Raw genomic sequence first — 18,518 nt, 5'->3', positions numbered from 1 at the left:
AGCGATGCTGCTGCGGCAGGCAGTAGTTTTACTGGTTACACCACAACGCCAGCCCCTTTGGATCTTAAGCCTCTGGCTAGTTCAGATAAAAGCCTAGCAATTAAGCCAGAGCAGTCACAAGGAGGCAGATTGCCCTCTTGGGGCAAAGCTATGCTCCCACCCTTGGTGAAAAAGGCCGATGGGAACCCAGGACCTGTGACTTGGCTGAGACCTGAACATGTGAAGATTCTGTGGAGCAGGTAGGTGCAAAGCCAGTGCTGAATCAGAAACTCACCCAGGAATTGGTAGAACTGTTCCGGGGCCATGCCCTGGCAAGCTCAGGCCAGAGGTACACAGGGAGGGGTTAGACATGAGGTATCTAGGACAGGGTTAAAAGCAAATGAGCCAGAGTGAAACTAGGACCAACTGAGACCAGGACAGAGAGAAGCACCCCTCTGCTGACATCATCAGGGATGCAGAGTTAGAGATGTGGAATGGTTCACTTCAAAGAATGGACACTGCCTGTTGACCCAGGAGGCCACTGGTACCTGGCCCCTGAAGGAAGCAGGATAGATCTTGGAATGAGCTTGCAACCTCAGCTCAACCAAGACATGATTACCTCTAGCTCTTGCTATTCCTGGAGGCAGAGACATCTGGGAACCATTAGGGCAATCCCTGTGCATTTAGAAACTGGCTCACTAGGGCAAGAGCATCCAGTCAGCATTTGCTTTTTGGTGTGCTCAGGGCTCTGGTGTACTCGGAGTAAATTAGCATAGAATACATTTCTTGGGCTGAATGTACATTAAGATTTGTCTACTAGTAAATTCTAATCAGTGCCTAGCTACTTCTTCTCCATAGGGACAATTATTTCCTGGAGTCAGGGGTATTTAGCTCAGAAATGGAGAAGTCAAGAGTGTGGTTTAGCTTACCAGTTTGTTGTTGTTGTTGTTATTGTTGTTTTGACAGGCAGAGTTAGACAGTGAGAGATAGAGACAGAGAGAAAGGTCTTCCTTCCGTTGGTTCACCCCCCCAAATGGCTGCTACGGCCGACGCACTGTGCCAATCCAAAGCCAGGGGCCAGGTACTTCCTCCTGGTCTCCCATGCGGGTGCAGGACCCAAGCACTTGGGCCAGCCTCCACTGCACTCCCAGGCCACAGCAGAGAGCTGGACTGGAAGAGGAGCAACCAGGACAGAATCCGGCGCCCCAACCGGGACTAGAACCGGGAGTGCCGGTGCCACAGGTGGAGGATTAGCCTAGTGAGCCACGGCGCCGGCCTAGCCTAACAGTTAATATGCCCATGTTATACCTTGGAATACCTAGGTTCAACTGCTGGCTCTAGTTGTTGACTCCAGCTTCCTGCCAATGCACACCTTGAGAGGCAGCAATACGACACAAGTCATAGGATTCCTGCTATTCCTGTTGCAGACCTGGATTAAATTTCCAGCTACTGGCTTTGCCTTGGCCCAGCCCTGCCCATTACAGGCATTCGGGAATGAACAAGTAGATAGGAATGCACTGTCATCTCTCTCTCTCTCTTTCTCTCTCTCTCTCTCATTAAAATGAAAACCAAATGCATTAAAAAAAAAAAAAAAAAAAAAAGGATGAGGAGTCCTCTGGCTTACCTGCATCTCTTCTGGGATTGCTTCCCTGACGAGAGCAGGGGTCCAGACTGCCTGCTTCCCGATAACCCCTGGCTCACCAAGGCACAGGCTTGCTTAGACCAGAAGAAGCCTTGAGTAGTGCGTTCTCGTACGTCATGTACCAGCTCTCCTTAAGGTGCAGGAAGGCTGGTGTCCACCCCACCCCCCCAACAAATTGTAAGTCCAGTTCTTGGTAAGCAGAAATCCGAACCTCCACTGAGAGAAGCTGTCATACAATGTAATTTCTTTGCAGCAAATAGGAGAGCATTCCCAAAGCAGTGTTTCCCAGGGATGGGAAAGTGGGTATTTTTCACCTTAGGCAAAATTAACATGCAAGAGGGGAGGTCCTCGTCATATGTGGGGGAGGGGGTGGAGGTGGGGTAAAGGGTGATTATAATAGTTTTTAAGAATCCTCTATGTTTACATTTACAGTATGGCCTTGTTGGTAGAGATTAATGAGAGAGAGAGACACACACACACACACTGTACAGTTCCCTTGGGAAAACTGCCCTTCTCAGGGATTGTGTGCTGTTGATAAAACATTTTTTGGCTCCACGGTCTCTGTCAGAACATGGTCAATGTCTTTTGTTTTTGTTTTTTGTTTTGTTTTGACAGGCAGAGTGGACATTGAGAGAGAGAGACAGAGAGAAAGGTCTTCCTTTGCCGTTGGTTCACCCTCCAATGGCCGCTGCGGCCGGTGCACTGCGGCCAGTGCACCGCGCTGATCTGATGGCAGGAGCCAGGTGCTTATCCTGGTCTCCCAGGGGTGCAGGGCCCAAGGACTTGGGCCATCCTCCACTGCACTCCCTGGCCACAGCAGAGAGCTGGCCTGGAAGAGGGGCAACCGGGACAGAATCCGGCGCCCCGACCGGGACTAGAACCCGGTGTGCCAGCTCTGCAAGGCAGAGGATTAGCCTATTGAGCCACGGTGCCGGTCCAGAACATGGTCAATGTCAACATAGACCACCAGAGCCAAATCACATACAGACACAAATAATTTCAGGGGCTGGCGCTTTGGCATAGCAGGTAAAGTGCTGGCATCCCTTGTGGGCACCAGTTCAAGTCCTGGCTGCTCCATTTCCGATCCAGCTCTCTGCTATGGCCTGGGAAAGCAGTGGAAGATGGCCCAAGTCCCTGGACCCCTGCACCACATGAGAGACCTGGAAGAAGCTCCTTGCTCCTGGCTTCAGATCGGCACAGCTCCGGCCGTTGTGGCCAATTGGGGAATGAACCAGCGGATGGAAGACCTCTCTCTCTCTCTCTCTGCTCGCCTTCTCTCTCTGTGTAACTCTTTCAAATAAATAAATAAATCTTTTTTTAAAATCTTTAAAATAAATTAATTACTTTAAAAAGCTGGAGGCAATTCCACAGTCCCTCTGTGTGCTCCTCAAAGTTCTGTGGGGATGGCCTTTGGCCTGGTGGTGGCCATGCACATGGAGAGGCCAGCTTCCCAAGTCTGAGGACCTAGGTTGGAGTTCCTGCCTCTGCTCCTGACTCTGGGACTCAGCTGATGCAGACACAGGCGGGCAGTGGTGATGGCTCAATTGTTGGGCCCCTGCCACCTGCATCAGAAACCCAGGTGGAGTGCCTGTCTTCCAACTATGGCCCAGCCAGGACCTCTATGCATTTGAGACATGAACCAGCAGATGGGAGCTCTCTGTGAAATCAATAAATTAATCAAATACTCTGAGCATATTGAACTGTCAGCGAGAAATGGGAGAGGGAGATGATTGAGAGGGGGGTGAGGGAAGTCCTTGCTGTGGAGTTGGGTTACATTTTCCCCCACAAATATTTCTGTTTATTAGCTATCAGCCAACACTGTCCCACTTCATCTTCTCCCTTTCTTAAAAGAATTACATGGGGGTTTTTCCTCTCTTGGAGCCCCCCTCCAGGTCACTCTGGCTGGAGGTCTCTGACTTCAATAAATCTTTCTTTTAAATACATCTAGCTTGGGGTTGGCACTGTGGCTTAGTGGTTCAAGTCCTGGCTGCTCCACTTCCAATCCAACTCTCTGCTATGGCCTGGGAAAGCAGTAAAAGATGGCCGAAGTCCTTGGATCCCTGCACCCCATGACAGACCTAGAGGAAGCTCCTGACTCCTGGTTTTGGATCAGCGCAGCTCCAGCCATTGCAGTCATTTGGGGAGTGAAGCAGCAAATGGAAGATCTCTCTCTCTCTCTCTCTCTGCCTCTCTGTAACTCTGCCTTTCAAATAAATAAATAAATAAATAAATCCTTAATAAATCTCAAAAAAATTAATTACATGGTACCAGATGTGGGGCATACCTTCACTCTCTCTTTCTGCCACTATTTTGGCTACACATCCCCCTGCACATAGGCTGGGTGAGACCACAGAAGCTGTCCTCGCTCGAGAGCAGGAGTTGTCCCAGCCCCAGGCTGTGACAGATTCTGCAACAGAATCTGACTGGGATGAAGCAGTAACAGGGCTGGAGGAAGAAGATTCCACACAGACCCCAACTGTACAAGAGGAGAGTGAAGAGGAAGAGGTTGACGAAACAAGTGGGTGGCCGGCACCACAGCTCACTAGGCTAATCCTCTGCCGGCAGCACCGGTGCCCAGGGTTCTAGTCCCGGTTGGGGCACCAGATTCTGACCCAGTTACTCCTCTTCCAGTCCAGCTCTCTGCTGTGGCCCAGGAAGGCAGTGGAGGATGGCCCAAGTGCCTGGGAGACCAGGAGGAAGCACCTGGCTCCTGGCTTCGGGATTGGCACAGCACACCAGCTGTAGCAGCCAATTGAGGGGTGAACCGATAGAAGGAAGACCTTTCTTTCTGTCTCTTATCTCTCACTGTCTAACTCTGCCTGTCAAAAAAAAAAAAAAAAAAAAAGGAAAGAAAGAAACAAATGGGTGTGGAGGTTAAGGACATAAATTGTTCATGTCATATGCAGATGCTCCAAGAGCAAAGCCAGTCAGAGCCCTGAAGAACAATAGAAATGATATTTAAATGCTATTATAAATCAATGCAACATTTTTGATGTTTAAAAAAAGTATTGTAGCTTTGTTTAAAATGTCTACTGTTTCTCTTATTAATAGCTATGGCTTCTTGCCAAATGGCCATTAAAAATAGCATCTGTTGGGGAAAAAAAAAATCCCAAAAGTACAGAAACATTGCATGAATATAATAAGAATCTTTTGTCCTTCACACAAAAAACAACAGTTGACATTTGGCATATGGTTTTTTCTATATGGACATACATAGTTGTGTGTGTGTGTGTGTGTGAGAGAGAGAGAGAGAGAGAGAACTTATTTGTAAGTAAATTTCAACTAATACAACTCTATTTTTCGTATATTTCTCCTAAGAAGGACTCTTACATCATTGTGATAGTTATCCGGCTCAAGAAGTTTCTAAACAACAATAAAACACTACTTTGCAACATAGTTCATACTGAAATTTCCTCCATTGTTCTGAAATGTTCTTTTTCTCTGATTCAGGATTACTTGACTCATGCACATTTAGTTATCTCTTTATTAATAAAATAGTGCTCCATTTTTTTTTTTGGCTTTTATGATTTCAACATATTAGCAGTCCATTTGTCCCAACATTAGTGATGCTAACTTTGGTCTTCAGACGTCTTTAAGGATCAATATCTCCTTTGTAATTCACATCTGCTGTGGGCTAGGACTTCCAGGCTTTGTGAAATTATAGTTCCTCAATAGCCTTCATCTGATAGTTGTAGCCACTGATGATTTTTTCTAAGTTGATTAGTCTGGCGTTTGTAAAAGACCCCACAGTTTTCTCATTGACTGTTAGCAGGTTTGCGGAAGACGCTGTGACAATATTCAGCTGAGCGAAAGATAGATGGTATCAGCACTTGGCCTTGGAGAAGCCAGCTTCATCTCCAGCCGTAAAACATCAGAATCACACCCTCATTGCGTGAATCTGGTGCATCTGCATCGTTTCAAAAGTTTGTTTAGAGGTGGAACGAAGCGTGGACCGGTTTGGACTGCACTGGTCAGCAGGGTGCACGTGGGATGGATAACCAAGGTGGATTCAAAAGCTCCTGGCCCAGAGGCTTGGGGGTGGGGGACACGAACGCAGGGGCACTTCTGAACCCTAGCTCTTCAAGTAAGATAATGGATTTCTGAATTTTGGGTTTGCTTTTTTTTTTGTTTGTTATTTGTTTTTATTTGAGCGGCAGAGTTACAGAGACACAGGTCTTCCACCCGCTGGTTCACTCCCCAAGACCTGAGCCAGGCCAATTTGAAGCTGGGAGCCAGGAGCTTCTTCTGGGTCTCCCACGTGGGCGCAGGGGCCCAAGGACTTGGCTATCCTCCATCGCTTTCCCAGGCCATCAGCAGGGATGGTGGATCAGAAGAGGAGCAGCTGGGACTCGAACGGGTACCCATATGGGATACCGGTGCCACAGGCGGAGGCTTAGCCTACTAATCCAGAGCACCCGCCACCGGTTAAGTCTTTGTTAAACGGCTGGCTGGAACCTCCCCCCACCCCCCAACCCCCACCCCCACCCCCCACTGCTGCCGCCCCAAGTTCCTGGAAGGCCAGGGATCCCGCCCTGTGGCTCCAAGGCCAGACAGCCCTCCTTTGGAACGTGCAGGACAGGAGGAACCCCATTCAGCAGTTCCAGAGCAGTCCTCAATCGCTCAAGCCTGGATTCCTGCTTTCTGGGCTTCAGGCCCAACCAATTGGGAAGAGTCGACATCACCCCCACCCCCGCCAGAAGCCCTTGGGCAGGTGGAAAACTCAGGTTAACTACAGCTGGGCCGAGGGGCGGAGTCTCCCGAGGTCACCCGAGGCGGTGGAGGTCATCCACGGGACACAAAGGGGCGGACCTCCGCAGCGCCGGGGGCGTGGGATTGGGCCCCAGGCCGGGGGCGGGGCCTGTGTGGGCGGGGCCGCAGGGGCGCAAGACTTCCCGTGCGTGGAGGCTCTGGGCGGCGTTGCTAGGCCTGCTGTCGGACCCGGAGTGGCAAGATGGGAACGCTCCCCAAACGCAAGGACATTCCTCCGTGGGTGAAGGTTCCGGAAGACCTGAAAGATCCCGAGGTGCTGCAGGTACAGACGCGGCTGCTGGAAGCCATGTTTGGTGAGTGTGCTCAGTCTGGTGCCGGCTGCCCCATCCGCGCCTGGGTGGTTCGGTCTAGGTGGTCCGAGGCCTCATCTCCTTCCCCCTGCAGGCCCAGACGGTTCTCGAATCCCTTACATTGAGCAAGTGAGCAAGGCCATGCTCGAGCTGAAGGCTCTGGAATCTTCGGACCTCACCGAAGTGGTGGTTTACGGCTCCTACATGTACAAGCTCCGGACCAAGTGGATGCTGCAGTCCATGGCTGAGTGGCACCGCCAGCGGCAGGAGCGTGGTGAGACACTCGGTGACTCTGGTGCTCCCGCGGATGTCACGGGGGTGGCTTCGTTCCTAGGTTCTCCCTGTCCCCTCCCCACCGCCACCAGTACCCAGCCTCGTTGGCGCTTGGGCCGTCCTCAGACGCCTTGGGGAGGAGGCTGGTCCCTTGGCTAGGTTATCTAACGTCCTCCCTCTTCCGGCATTTCGGAGAATGTTGGAATGGGCCTGGTGGTCCCACGTTCCGAGATTCCGGAGAATCTCAGGCCCAGAGCGCCAGGCCCAGGAGCCCCAGAAACGAACCCCAGCTGTTCACCCTCCCCGCCCCCCCATACTCACCCTGCTGTTGTTGCTCTTTCTGGCGCAGGGATGCTCAAACTTGAGGAAGCCATGGGTGCTCTCGAACTAGGCTCTTGGAAGAAGTGAGGCCAGCTTCCAGCCAGTGTGGGACCAGGATGTAGAGATCAGGTTGTGATCAGAGCTGCAGTGACTCAGGCATGGCTTAAACCCTGCTCCTGCCTAATTGAGAAACGAGCTGTTTGGGGTCTTTGCCTTTGCCCTGAGTGCTGGCATAAATCTTATTCCAAAGTTGCTTATGAAGAATAAAGTTTTAAATAATAGTTCCTTGACATTGTGATTGGTGGATTGGAAATAAATGTAGATAACTGGGCAGCACTGCGGGAGGTATGGCTCTTTAACCCTTCATTGAAACCCTTAAAGCAGAAGAGGTCCAAGGACACACTTTGCTAGAATCAAAGGTCTTGGACCAGACGGTACCTACAGTACTGAACCACACACCTACGGGAGATGTGATGCTCTCTGGAAGTTACCTGACTCGCGTTTAAACGCAGCAACTCTAATAGGTTAATTCTAGTACAACACATAAAAGGAAAAACAGTCTCCAAAACAACAGTATGCAAGAGCCAGGGCCCTTCTTGATTCTACCTGCTTTATATCCTTGTCAATTTCTTGACAGGAGGTAGCTAGCTGAATTTTCATCTTTTGCATTTAATCTGTTCAGAGTATTACACAGATGGGAGTATGTGAAGAAAATGGGACTGAGGAGGATAGATAAGAACCTGTCAGATCCTCTGAGATTTCTCAGGGACACTCGAATTATACTTTAGGCACCCAAAGGGAAAGTGGATTTGGGGTACATGAAGACATTGCTATAAGCAAGGCTTACTCCCAGTGGTTGAAGAGCCACCTGAATGGGGAATACAATTTTCCCCCCATAGAACTAGCTTGATGTTACCCTAAGATGTTCCCCACTTGCTGGTTTTTACTACATTGGACTAAAAACCATTTTAAGTAGCACATACTATTTAATATTCAGTATTTTAAATATTAGTCACATGAGTCAAAATCCTAAAATGGGGGCAGGCATTTGACCTAGTGGTTAAAGTGCCTCTTGGGACACCTGCATCCCATATCAGAGTGCCTGGGTTTGAATCCCTGCTCTCCAGTTCCAGCTTCCTGCTCTTGCATACCCTGGGAGGCAGTAGCTGATGGGTCCCTGCCACCCGTGTGGGAGACTTGGACTTGGACTGAATTTCCCCACTCCAGTCTCAGCCTGCTCTTGTCCCAGCTGTTATTGGTATTTGAGGAGTTAACCAGCAAAAAAATGGGATCTCTTCCCCCTCCTCTATCATTTCATATTTATCAATTTCCCACTCTCCAACAAAAGTTCTTGCATGTCCTTCCAGAATTTTTTTTTTTCAAGGTAAATACAAGCAATTATAGGTGTAGATTAATTTTACTCCTTCCTTATATTTGGGTATTCCTCTTTTTTTTAAAGACTTCAAATTTTTTTTGGAAATCAGAAGAATCTTCCTTCTACTCGTTCACTCCCATATATGGCATCAAAGGCCAGGGGTGGGCCAGGCTAAAGCCAGGCGCTTCATCCAGATCTCCATAAGTGGCAAAGGCCCAAACACTTGGGCCATCTTCCAATGCCTTTTCCCTGGCCATTAGCAGGGAGCTGGATTGGAAGTGGAGCAGCTGGGACTCCAGCCTGCACCTGAATGGAATGCCCTTAGCCACAATGCAGGCAGGCCCCAAGTATTCCATTTAATTGGTTCTTTACATAAGAATTTCTCGCTGATCTGATAGATAAAGCTTCTTTAGTACTTCTGCTTGAATTTGCTTTATGGACTAACTGTTGTGGCACCTACCCTACACCCTTGAGAGAACCAATTGACCATGAATTGTATGTGGGATTGTAAACTGGATTCTTTTGAATCCAGCAATGTGAACCCAGCACAGTACCCTTACTAGAATGCTACCAGCAGAGCTTCTAAAGGTAGAAAATAACTCCAGTAAAATGTTAATTAATGTAAAAAATGAAATTCAACAGTATGCTATAAATTGGCAGAAAATGTTTCATTCAACCCAAAAGCCAAAAAAGTACCAAAATAAGGAACTTAGTTAAGGAAAAGTTTTGAAAGTAATAGATTAAAAACAGTCTTGGAGTGGCTTCCCTTTTTCTAACTTTAAGCCCCGAACAAGGGCAAATGCTATGGTCAAGGAAAACAAAACAAGTTATTGTGGTGGAGATGAGAAGGATCCACCCAAAGGTGGGTCAGACAAAAGGACTTAGTGTGGGGAGTGGTGAAGGAAGGGCAGAGTCCAGGAAAGCCTTTTTAAAACAAGTGAAATCCTCAGGTCCCAAAGTGGCTAAGATAAATACACAGACAGCCGGTGCTGACGAGCCTCCTGCTCAGCTGGATCTCCATTCAGCTCTTGCGTGAGTAGCTCAATCCTCAGAATATTCCCAGTGCACCGTGAAGGTCCGGCACTGCCCTGGGGTTTATGTATTCACATTTAAATGTGTACTGAATCTTTTGAGGGCTACGGGAAGTGTTTAGCATTCAGCTGTGTTGCTACACCAGGGAAAGGGAAGCAGAGTGGATGTGGACAGGCCCTGTGAGGTTACCTGTGCCCAATTCCTCGATGGACTGCCGTGCCTCTGGGGTGGCATGGAGCAAACCTTCCAGTTTCTGCAGACATGTGACTTTCCAGCTTGGCCAGGAGTCATGTGGGTCTATGAATCTGTAAAGTTCCAGTGGTGCTAAATGTGACAGGGAGATTGATGGTGCTTGGGAGGCTGAAATGGGCAGGGAGTGAGGGGAGGTTCCTGGACCTCTGAGGTCTGAGTAACCAGCAGCAGTGAGCCTGGTGAGGAGGAAGGGCAGCACAGCCACAGAGACCTGGGAGGCAGTAGCACAGCACAGCTGGAGCTCGAGAGAATGGTCAGGCTACTGCAAGGCTGGAAAGGGAGGGATGCAGCTTGGCCCGGTGCCTCACAGACCTTGTAGAAGTCAGCCAGGGGTTGTAAGCAGGAGGTGACCTGTCCATATATGTAGAACCACTCAGAACTATTTTCTCTCCTGCCAGCTAGAATCTCAGTTTGTATCCTGATTTTTTTTTTTTTTTTAAGATTTATTTATTTGAAAGAGTCACAGAGAAAGAGAGGTCTTCCATCCTCTGGTTCACTCCCCAGATGGCTGCAATGGCCAGAGCTGCACCAATCTGAAGCCAGGAGCTTCTTCCGGGTCTCCCACATAGGTGCAGGAGCCCAAGCACTTGGGCCATTTTCCACTGCTTTTCCAGGCCATAGCAGGGTGCTGGATCGGAAATGGAGCAGCCAGGACTTGAACCAGTGCCCATATGGGATGCCGGCACTGCAGGCAGTGGCTTTACACACTACGCCAGAGCGCTGGCCCTGATATCGGAAATGACCCCCTAAAATCTATACGAAAATGTGGCCCCTTAAAGTTTCCCAGAAATGCCATCTGGGATGCCACATATGTTACTGGAATTTGCGGTGCCATGTGATATCACCATATGCTTGTTAATAAATCTCAAATATTAATAAGCCCAAGAGGGTTCTTGCCTAATATTTAGAGAATAATACTAAATACCGGCACAGATAAACAAAGCAGCATGGTACATTTTAGGCTTTTATTTAGTGAGAAAGTTGCATAGGAGAGTGAAAGCTTTATTTAAGAGAGGTAAATCTGGGTTCATACTGAGCACCAGGAACCAGCCACGTGGAGGAGATTCTAGGCCAGGAAGCCTAGGGCTGGTGGCCTGAAGGCCACAGCCCTGGAGGCGCAGGGCTACAGCAAGCCCCCTCCTGGCAAGAACCAGGGCAAAAAAAGAGAGCGGGGGACACACTGTGTTCCAGGCTTTTAACCCACTTCCAAAGGGGAGTGGTTAATTAACCTGATTGGCTGGTGGGCACTCAAGTGTGGCCAGGTAGGGGCATGAGATCACACAGGGACATGGCAAAGGTGTGATCTTCCAGCTCACAGACCTAATCAGTTTTAACCTGTATGCCTGCCTACTTCAGCCCTACTCAGTAACTTTAAAAATAAATTTGGAATGTAATTTATATGCAGTAAAACAAAAACATTTTAAGGTACAGTTCATTGAATTTTTTAAAAAAGATATATTTATTTTATTTATTTGAAAGAGTTACAGAGAGGCAAAGACAGAGATCTTCCATCTGCTGGTTTGCTCCCCAAATGGCCACAGGGGCTGGAGCTGGACTGATCCCAAGCCAGGACCAGAAGCTTCTTCCAGGTCTCCCACGCAGGTGCAGGGGCCCAAGGACTTGGGCCATCTTCTGCTGCTTTCCCAGGCCATAGCAGAGAGCTGGGTCGGAAGTGGAGCAGCCAGGACATGAATCAGCATCCATATGGGATCTCGGCACCGCAGGCAGCGACTTTACCCGCTGCGGCACAGCGCTGGGCCCCCTGATTGTTTTCTAGTCCCTCTGTCCTGCTTCTCCACTGCTCCCATCTATTCATCTATTGAGTACCTTTGTTGAATGCAGTTGACAAATTTGTTGAATGTCTTCTTTGTCACCTCTCCAGCATTAGTGTTCTAGGGGAAAAACGAAAATGAAGACATGGCAGGGATTTCAGGATTTCAGAAGATATTTCAAAAATAAGTGTCTGGAATGTGATTTGGAAGAAATTTGAAACATTAAATTATATGGTAACTAGAGGTGAGAATTTTTTTTTTTGAGCAGAGTTACCTATATGCACTAGAACTTGGATGGTGGCTGGCGCCGCAGCTCACTAGGCTAATCCTCCTCCTTGCGGCGCCGGCACACCGGGTTCTAGTCCCGGTCGGGGCGCCGGATTCTGTCCCGGTTGCCCCTCTTCCAGGCCAGCTCTCTGCTGTGGCCAGGGAGTGCAGTGGAGGATGGCCCAGGTACTTGGGCCCTGCACCCCATGGGAGACCAGGAGAAGCACCTGGCTCCTACCATCGGATTGGCGCGGTGCACCGGCCGCAGCGGCCATTGGAGGGTGAACCAACGGCAAAAGGAAGACCTTTCTCTCTGTCTCTCTCTCTCTCACTGTCCACTCTGCCTGTCAAAAAAAAAAAAAAAAAAAAAAAAAAAAAAAAAAAACTTGGATGGTACAATTTGTCTAAAGTTCCATAAGATCTTCTAGCCACTTTATAAGCTCTGCAGCCATAAGAGAAGTACCAGATTATCCACATTTGTCTCCTGCTCTCAAAATCTGGATGCAATTTCTTGGGGTTTATCTTCTTTCTTGCTGTAACAGAAAGCATGGTGATTGTTGTTGCATTAGGGATATATTATTGCCTTTTTAAAATGCCAAACTAAATACTTTTTTTTTTTTGACAGGCAGAGTGGACAATGAGAAAGGTCTTCCTTCCATTGGTTCACCCCCCAAATGGCTGCTATGGCCGGCGCGCTGCGCTGATCCGAGCCAGGAGCCAGGTGCCTCCTCCTGGTCTCCCATGGGGTGCAGGACCCAAGCACTTGGGCCATCCTCCACTGCACTCCCAGGCCACAGCAGAGAGCTGGACTGGAAGAGGAGCAACCGGGACAGAATCTGGTGCCCCAACTGGGACTAGAACCCGGGGTGCCGGCGCCGCAGGCGGAGGACTAGCCAAGTGAGCCACTGCGCCGGCCAATACATTATGTTTTATCATTGAGAAAGAAGGGTGGGGGCTGGTGCTGTGGCGCAGCAGGTTAAAGCCCTGGCATGCAGTGCCAGCATCCCACATGGGTGCTGGTTTGAGTCCCTGGTGTTCTACTTCGGATCTAGCTCCCTGCTAATGTGCTTGGGAAAGCAGTGGAAGATGGCTCAAGTCTTCGGGCCCCTGCACCCATGTGGGAGACCTAGAAGAAGCTCCTGGCTTTGGCCTGGCCATTGAGGCCATTTGGGGAGAAAACCAGCAGATGGAAGATTCTTTCTCTCTCTGTGTCTCTCCTTCTCTCTGTAACTCTGTCATTCAAATAAATAAATCTTTTTAAAAACAGAAAAGGATAAGAAAAAAAAGAAAATGTCTAATGCTCAGGACTCCTAGCCTGATCTTCTATCGGGACTTTGATGGGGACAAGTAAGGCAAAGGAAACCAGGACTTGCATCAGTGGAAAGGGTAATAAGGGAAAGGATGGAAAATTCTTCTCTCTTTTCTCTCTTTCTCTTTCTTTTAAAAGATTGTTTAAGGGCCAGCGCCGTGGCTCAATAGGCTAATCCTCCACCTTGCGGCGCTGGCACACCGGGTTCTAGTCCCGCTTGGGGCACCGGATTCTGTCCCGGTTGCTCCTCTTCCAGGCCAGCTCTCTGCTGTGGCCTGGGAGTGCAGTGGAGGATGGCCCAAGTGCTTGGGCCCTGCACCCCATGGGAGACCAGGATAAGTACCTGGCTCCTGGCTTCGGATCAGCGCGATATGCCAGCCGCGGCGGCCATTGGAGGGTGAACCAATGGGAAAAGGAAGACCTTTCTCTGTCTCTCTCTCTCTCACTGTCCACTCTACCTGTCAAAAAATTTTTTTTAAAAATTAAAAAAAGATTGTTTAAAACATTTATTTGAAAGTGACAGTTACACAGAGACAGGCAGAAACACAGAGAGAGATGGCCACATTTCTCAAATGGCCGCAACAGCCAGGGCTGGGCCAGACCAAAGCCAGGAGCCAGGAGCTTCATCCAGGTCTCCCATATGGTTGCAGGGGCCCAAGCACTTGGGTCATCTTCCACTACTTTCCCAGGCACATTAGCAGGAGGCTGGATCAGAAGTGGAGCATCCAGGTCTGGAACCAGCGCCCATAAAGGGTGGCGGCATCACAGGTGGTGGCTTAACTCAGTATGTCACAATGCCAGCCCTGAAAATCTCTTTTGAGGGCTTTTGTAAAAGTCTCGCAGAAGACTGGCAGACCCAGGCCTGTATGTCTTGTGAAGGGCAAAGGATGATCGACTAGTGGGGTTGGGGATTGTCCTGTGAGTCCAGGATGGTGGTTTTGAGGACTGGCTAGAAGGTGGGTGACATGAGTTGCTCAGGAGGGCACTCCTCAGCCCCTATAACCTAACTTTCCAAGAGTAGCAGTTACTTAGGGTTACTTGGCTTTTTTCCTGGTACCTGTGATGTTTTCCCACACTGGGTGATATAGCACTAGAAAAAAATAACTTGTTTAGATTGATTTAATTTTGCTTCTATTCAACAGGAGGATTAAAATGTATTTCAAAGTATATGTATTTGAAAAAGTCAGATACATGAATATTGGGGGAAAGTGAGTTGTAGAACACTAGCTGATCACATTTTCTTTTTGTTGTTGTTGAAGATTTATTTATTTGAAGGGGAAAGGGAAAGAGAGAGAGCATTTGTGCTTCAACCCACTCCATCTACTGGTTCACTCCAAATGGATGCAATGGCTGGGATTGGTTCAGGCCAAAGCCAGGAGCCTGTAACTCCATCTGGGTCTCCCACGTGGGTGCAGGGGCCTAAGCACTTGGGCCATGCTCCACTGCTTTCCCAGGCACATTAGCAGGGAGCTGGATTAGAAATAGAGCAGCCAGCTCTTAAACTGGTGCTCTGATATGTGATGCTAGCTAGCATTGAGGCGGTGGCTTAGCTCACTGGGCCACAATTCCACCCTATCACATTTCATTTCAAGTATATATATTGGAATATATAAGGAAGAGGAGAGACTAGCTGTTCAGAGTAAACTATAGGAAAGTTTCTAAATGATTCAACATCTACTTAAGAGAAAAAGAGGCAAAGGTAGCTATCTCTACATTTCTTTGACTATAAAGTATGAGTATAAAAATAGATGATGCATAATGAATATAAATTCATTACAATTTAAGACTAAAAACTAGGAGAAAGAAGAATATTTAAGTCATTACTTATATAATCTTAGGCTTCTATAAATTCAATATCAAAAACAGAAATCATAAATGAAATTAATACTAGATCAGGGGGGGAAAGCCATTGTAATCCATAAACTGTACTTTGGAAATTATATTTACTAAATAAAAGTTTTTAAAAAATTAGAAAAAATAGGCCGGCGCCGCGGCTCACTAGGCTAATCCTCCACCTTGCAGCGCCGGCACACCGGGTTCAAGTCCCGGTCGGGGCGCCAGATTCTGTCCTGGTTGCCCCTCTTCCAGGCCAGCTCTCTGCTGTGGCCAGGGAAGGCAGTGGAGGATGGCCCAAGTGCTTGGGCCCTGCACCCCATGGGAGACCAGGAGAAGTACCTGGCTCCTGCCATCACATCAGCGGGGTGTGCTGGCCGCGGCGGCCATTGGAGGGTGAACCAACGGCAAAAGGAAGACCTTTCTCTCTGTCTCTCTCTCTCACTGTCCACTCTGCCTGTCAAAAAAAAAAAAAATTTTAGAAAAAATAAAAGTACTAGATCAGAAAGCATGAAAACTGCTAAGACCCATTCTTTAAAAAAAAAAAAAAGAAAAAAATGGACTAGGATGAGGATATCAGCAATATGAGGAGGGGGTCGAAAAGATTTTATTTTTTGAGAAGTAGAGTTATAGACAGAAAAGGAGCGACAGAGAGGTCTTCCATCTGCTGGTTCACTCCCCAAATGGCCATAACAGCTGGAGCTGTGCCGATCTGAAGCCAGGAGCCAGGATCTTCCTCCAGGTCTCCCGTGGCAGCTGTAGGAGCCCAAGCACTTGGGCCACCTTCCACTGCTTTCCCAGGACATAGCAGAGAGCTGGATCAGGAGAAGAGTAGCTGGGACACAAACTGGCACCCATGTGGGATGCTGGCGCCACAGGCAGAGCTCACCCTACTGCGCCACAACGCCCATCCCCCTATAGTATTTCTTATTTTAAAAAAATTATTTGACCTGAGAAAGTAAGTAGAAGATGGCCCAAATGCTTGGGCTCCTGCACCCATGTGGGAGACTGGGAGGAAACACCTGGCTCCTGGCTTCGGATCGGTGCAGCTCCAGCCGTTGCAGATATTTGGGGAGTGAACCAACAGAAGGAAGACCTCTCTGTTACTCCCTCTCACTGTGTGTAACTCTACCTCTCAAATAAGTAAAATATTTTTAAAAAATTTTGATTTGGTTGGAAGGGTGGAGTATGGTGGGGAGAGTGCACTCCAGAGAGCATTCTCCCATCCTCTGGTTCACTGCCCACTTGCCCACGGTAGCTAGAGCTAAGCCTGGTTGAAGCCAGCAATCAGGACCTTTATCTAAGTCTTCCACGTGGGTGGCAGGGACCCAACTACTAGAGCTGCTTCCCAGGGCACACATTAGCAGGAAGCAGGAATTGGGAATGGAGCTGGGACTTGAACCTAGGCACTCTGATATGCATTATAGTCATCCCAAACAGCATTTTAACTGTTGCACCAAATGCCTGCCCCAAAATGCATGTTATAAAAAAACTATGCATGGGTTTCAAATTGTTTGACCCAAATAAACTCCATCTGGGTTTCCCATGTGGGTGCAGGGGCCTAAGCACTTGGGCCATGCTCCACTGCTTTCCCAAGCACATTAGTAGGGAGCTAATAGAGCAGCCAGCACTTAAACTGGTGCTCTGATATGTGATGCTAGCATTGAGGCGGTGGCTTAGCTCACTGGGCCACAATACCACCCTATCACATTTCATTTCAAGTATAGGAGTATATAAGGAAGAGGAGAGACTAGCTGTCTTTTAATTTAAAACTTATCTTTTAATTTCCTTTTCCACAAATTTTTGGAAGTACTCTTCTATAAGGAGTAACAAGTAGTTGAAACATAAATAGGTCTCATAAAACAATAAGCAGAGTACATCCTAACAGACAGTTTATGAATGAAGAAACAAATTACATGTTTATGAAACCCTCATATAGAAATTTACAGTGATACAGTTAAATATGATTTTCACGTGTGAAGTTGGCAACTACAGCAGAGAGCTGGCCTGGAAGAGGGGCAACCGGGACAGAATCCGGTGCCCCGACTGGGACTAGAACCCGGTGTGCCGGCGCCGCTAGGCGGAGGATTAGCCTAGTGAGCCGCGGCGCCGGCCGGCAACTAGCAATTTTAAAAGACAATGTTAGCCGGCCGGCAACTAGCAATTTTAAAAGACAATGTTAGCCGGCTGGCAACTACCAATTTTAAAAGACAATGTTAGCCGGCCGGCAACTAGCAATTTTAAAAGACAATGTTAGCCGGCTGGCAACTACCAATTTTAAAAGACAATGTTAGCCGGCACCGCGGCTCACTAGGCCCTCTGCTGTGGCCCGGGAGTGCAGTGGAGGATGGCCCAGGTGCTTGGGCCCTGCACCCCATGGGAGACCAGGAAAAAAAGCACCTGGCTCCTGCCATCGGATCAGCGCGGTGCGCCAGCCACAGCGTTGTGGCGGCGGCGGCCATTGGAGGGTGAACCAACGGCAAAAGGAAGACTTTTCTCTCTGTCTCTCTCACTGTCCACTCTGCCTGTCAAAAAAAAAAAAAAGACAATGTTACTTTGGGAAAAGTTTTGCTGACATTCTGTTATTCAATACTGTAAGTTCTAGAGACTGTCTTATGGAATTATTAATGTGTTACTTCTGTACAAGGCTGTCCTTTGCAGCATTATTTGTGTTGGCTCTCATACCTTGGTTTTGAGCCTTTTTCCTGGAGCTGCCAAAGCTAAGCTGGGTCTTCTGCCCACATCACAAATGGGACCTCCCCTGAGGTAGCTTCATCTAGTTTGAATACTTGGATGGCCTAGTTGTGCTGGATGCGAAAGAAAAAATATATATATATAATTTATAGATCTCAGGGCTAGAAGGCAGGGCTAGGAGCCATGGAAAATTTCTTGAGGTAGTCCTTGGTTATTTAATTTTTACTCCAAAAGGGGAACTAATTACATCTTTAAATTTGGATATAGTACTTTCCCAATAAGTGACCAATTTTCACTAGAGCGACCGTAGGATTGAGGGGGCATGGCCTTCATGCATAAACTTCTGTATTTCTTGGGGAAAGAGAGTCTGTTGTTTTCTTTGATTAAACTCAAGCTTACTAATTGTGAATTATTTTCTTTAACAATAAACATGATATTTTTAGATAATGGCATAAGATGAATGAAGAAGGTTTTGGGTTGGATGGGAGAACACAAGACATCTGTCAAATCCTGAAGGCTTGTCATTAACAAAACATGAATCTCACTTATTCTGTGATATCCTAGAAGCTGAAATAAGTTCCAGTGTTTGAAAGCCTGTAGAAGCAGATTCTGGCTCAGTGTGCAGAAGATCCTACTAACAAAGCTGCTTACCACAAATCCTATGTGCAGGATGTAAAGGGAGAGCCAGTGTACTAGTATTTTTCAGGGG

General features: G+C 48.0%; 1 protein-coding gene across 2 annotated transcripts; it reads left to right on the top strand.

The window, feature by feature from the left end:
- Positions 1–6,447: 6,447 nt before the first annotated feature.
- DPPA5 (developmental pluripotency associated 5) lies at positions 6,448–7,556 on the top strand. Of its 2 annotated transcripts, none has more exons than XM_089332342.1 (3): positions 6,448–6,684; positions 6,776–6,967; positions 7,304–7,556. In XM_089332342.1, the coding sequence occupies exons 1-3, from the start codon at positions 6,573–6,575 to the stop codon at positions 7,360–7,362; spliced, it is 363 nt and encodes a 120-aa protein (XP_089188468.1). In that variant the 5' UTR covers positions 6,448–6,572; the 3' UTR covers positions 7,363–7,556. The 2 variants fall into 2 exon arrangements, with proteins under 2 accessions (XP_089188468.1, NP_001164726.1); NM_001171255.1 differs by having other exon boundaries at positions 6,573–6,684; positions 6,776–6,955; positions 7,304–7,362.
- The last annotated feature ends 10,962 nt before the right edge of the window (positions 7,557–18,518 follow it).

Source organism: Oryctolagus cuniculus, chromosome 5 (genome assembly GCF_051225735.1).
Source record: "Oryctolagus cuniculus isolate XC-2025 breed Fujian yellow rabbit chromosome 5, ASM5122573v1, whole genome shotgun sequence".
Taxonomy (NCBI): Eukaryota; Metazoa; Chordata; class Mammalia; order Lagomorpha; family Leporidae; genus Oryctolagus; species Oryctolagus cuniculus.
This window is presented reverse-complemented; position numbering and strand designations above follow the sequence as displayed.

Bases quoted from the DNA above. Each gene is read 5' to 3' on its own strand.
- DPPA5 (XM_089332342.1), top strand. From the start codon at position 6,573: ATGGGAACGCTCCCCAAACGCAAGGACATTCCTCCGTGGGTGAAGGTT. The intron at 6,685-6,775 runs GTGAGTGTGCTC...TTCCCCCTGCAG, and splicing joins GCTGCTGGAAGCCATGTTTG to GCCCAGACGGTTCTCGAATC. The intron at 6,968-7,303 runs GTGACTCTGGTG...TTTCTGGCGCAG, and splicing joins GGAGCGTGGTGAGACACTCG to GGATGCTCAAACTTGAGGAA.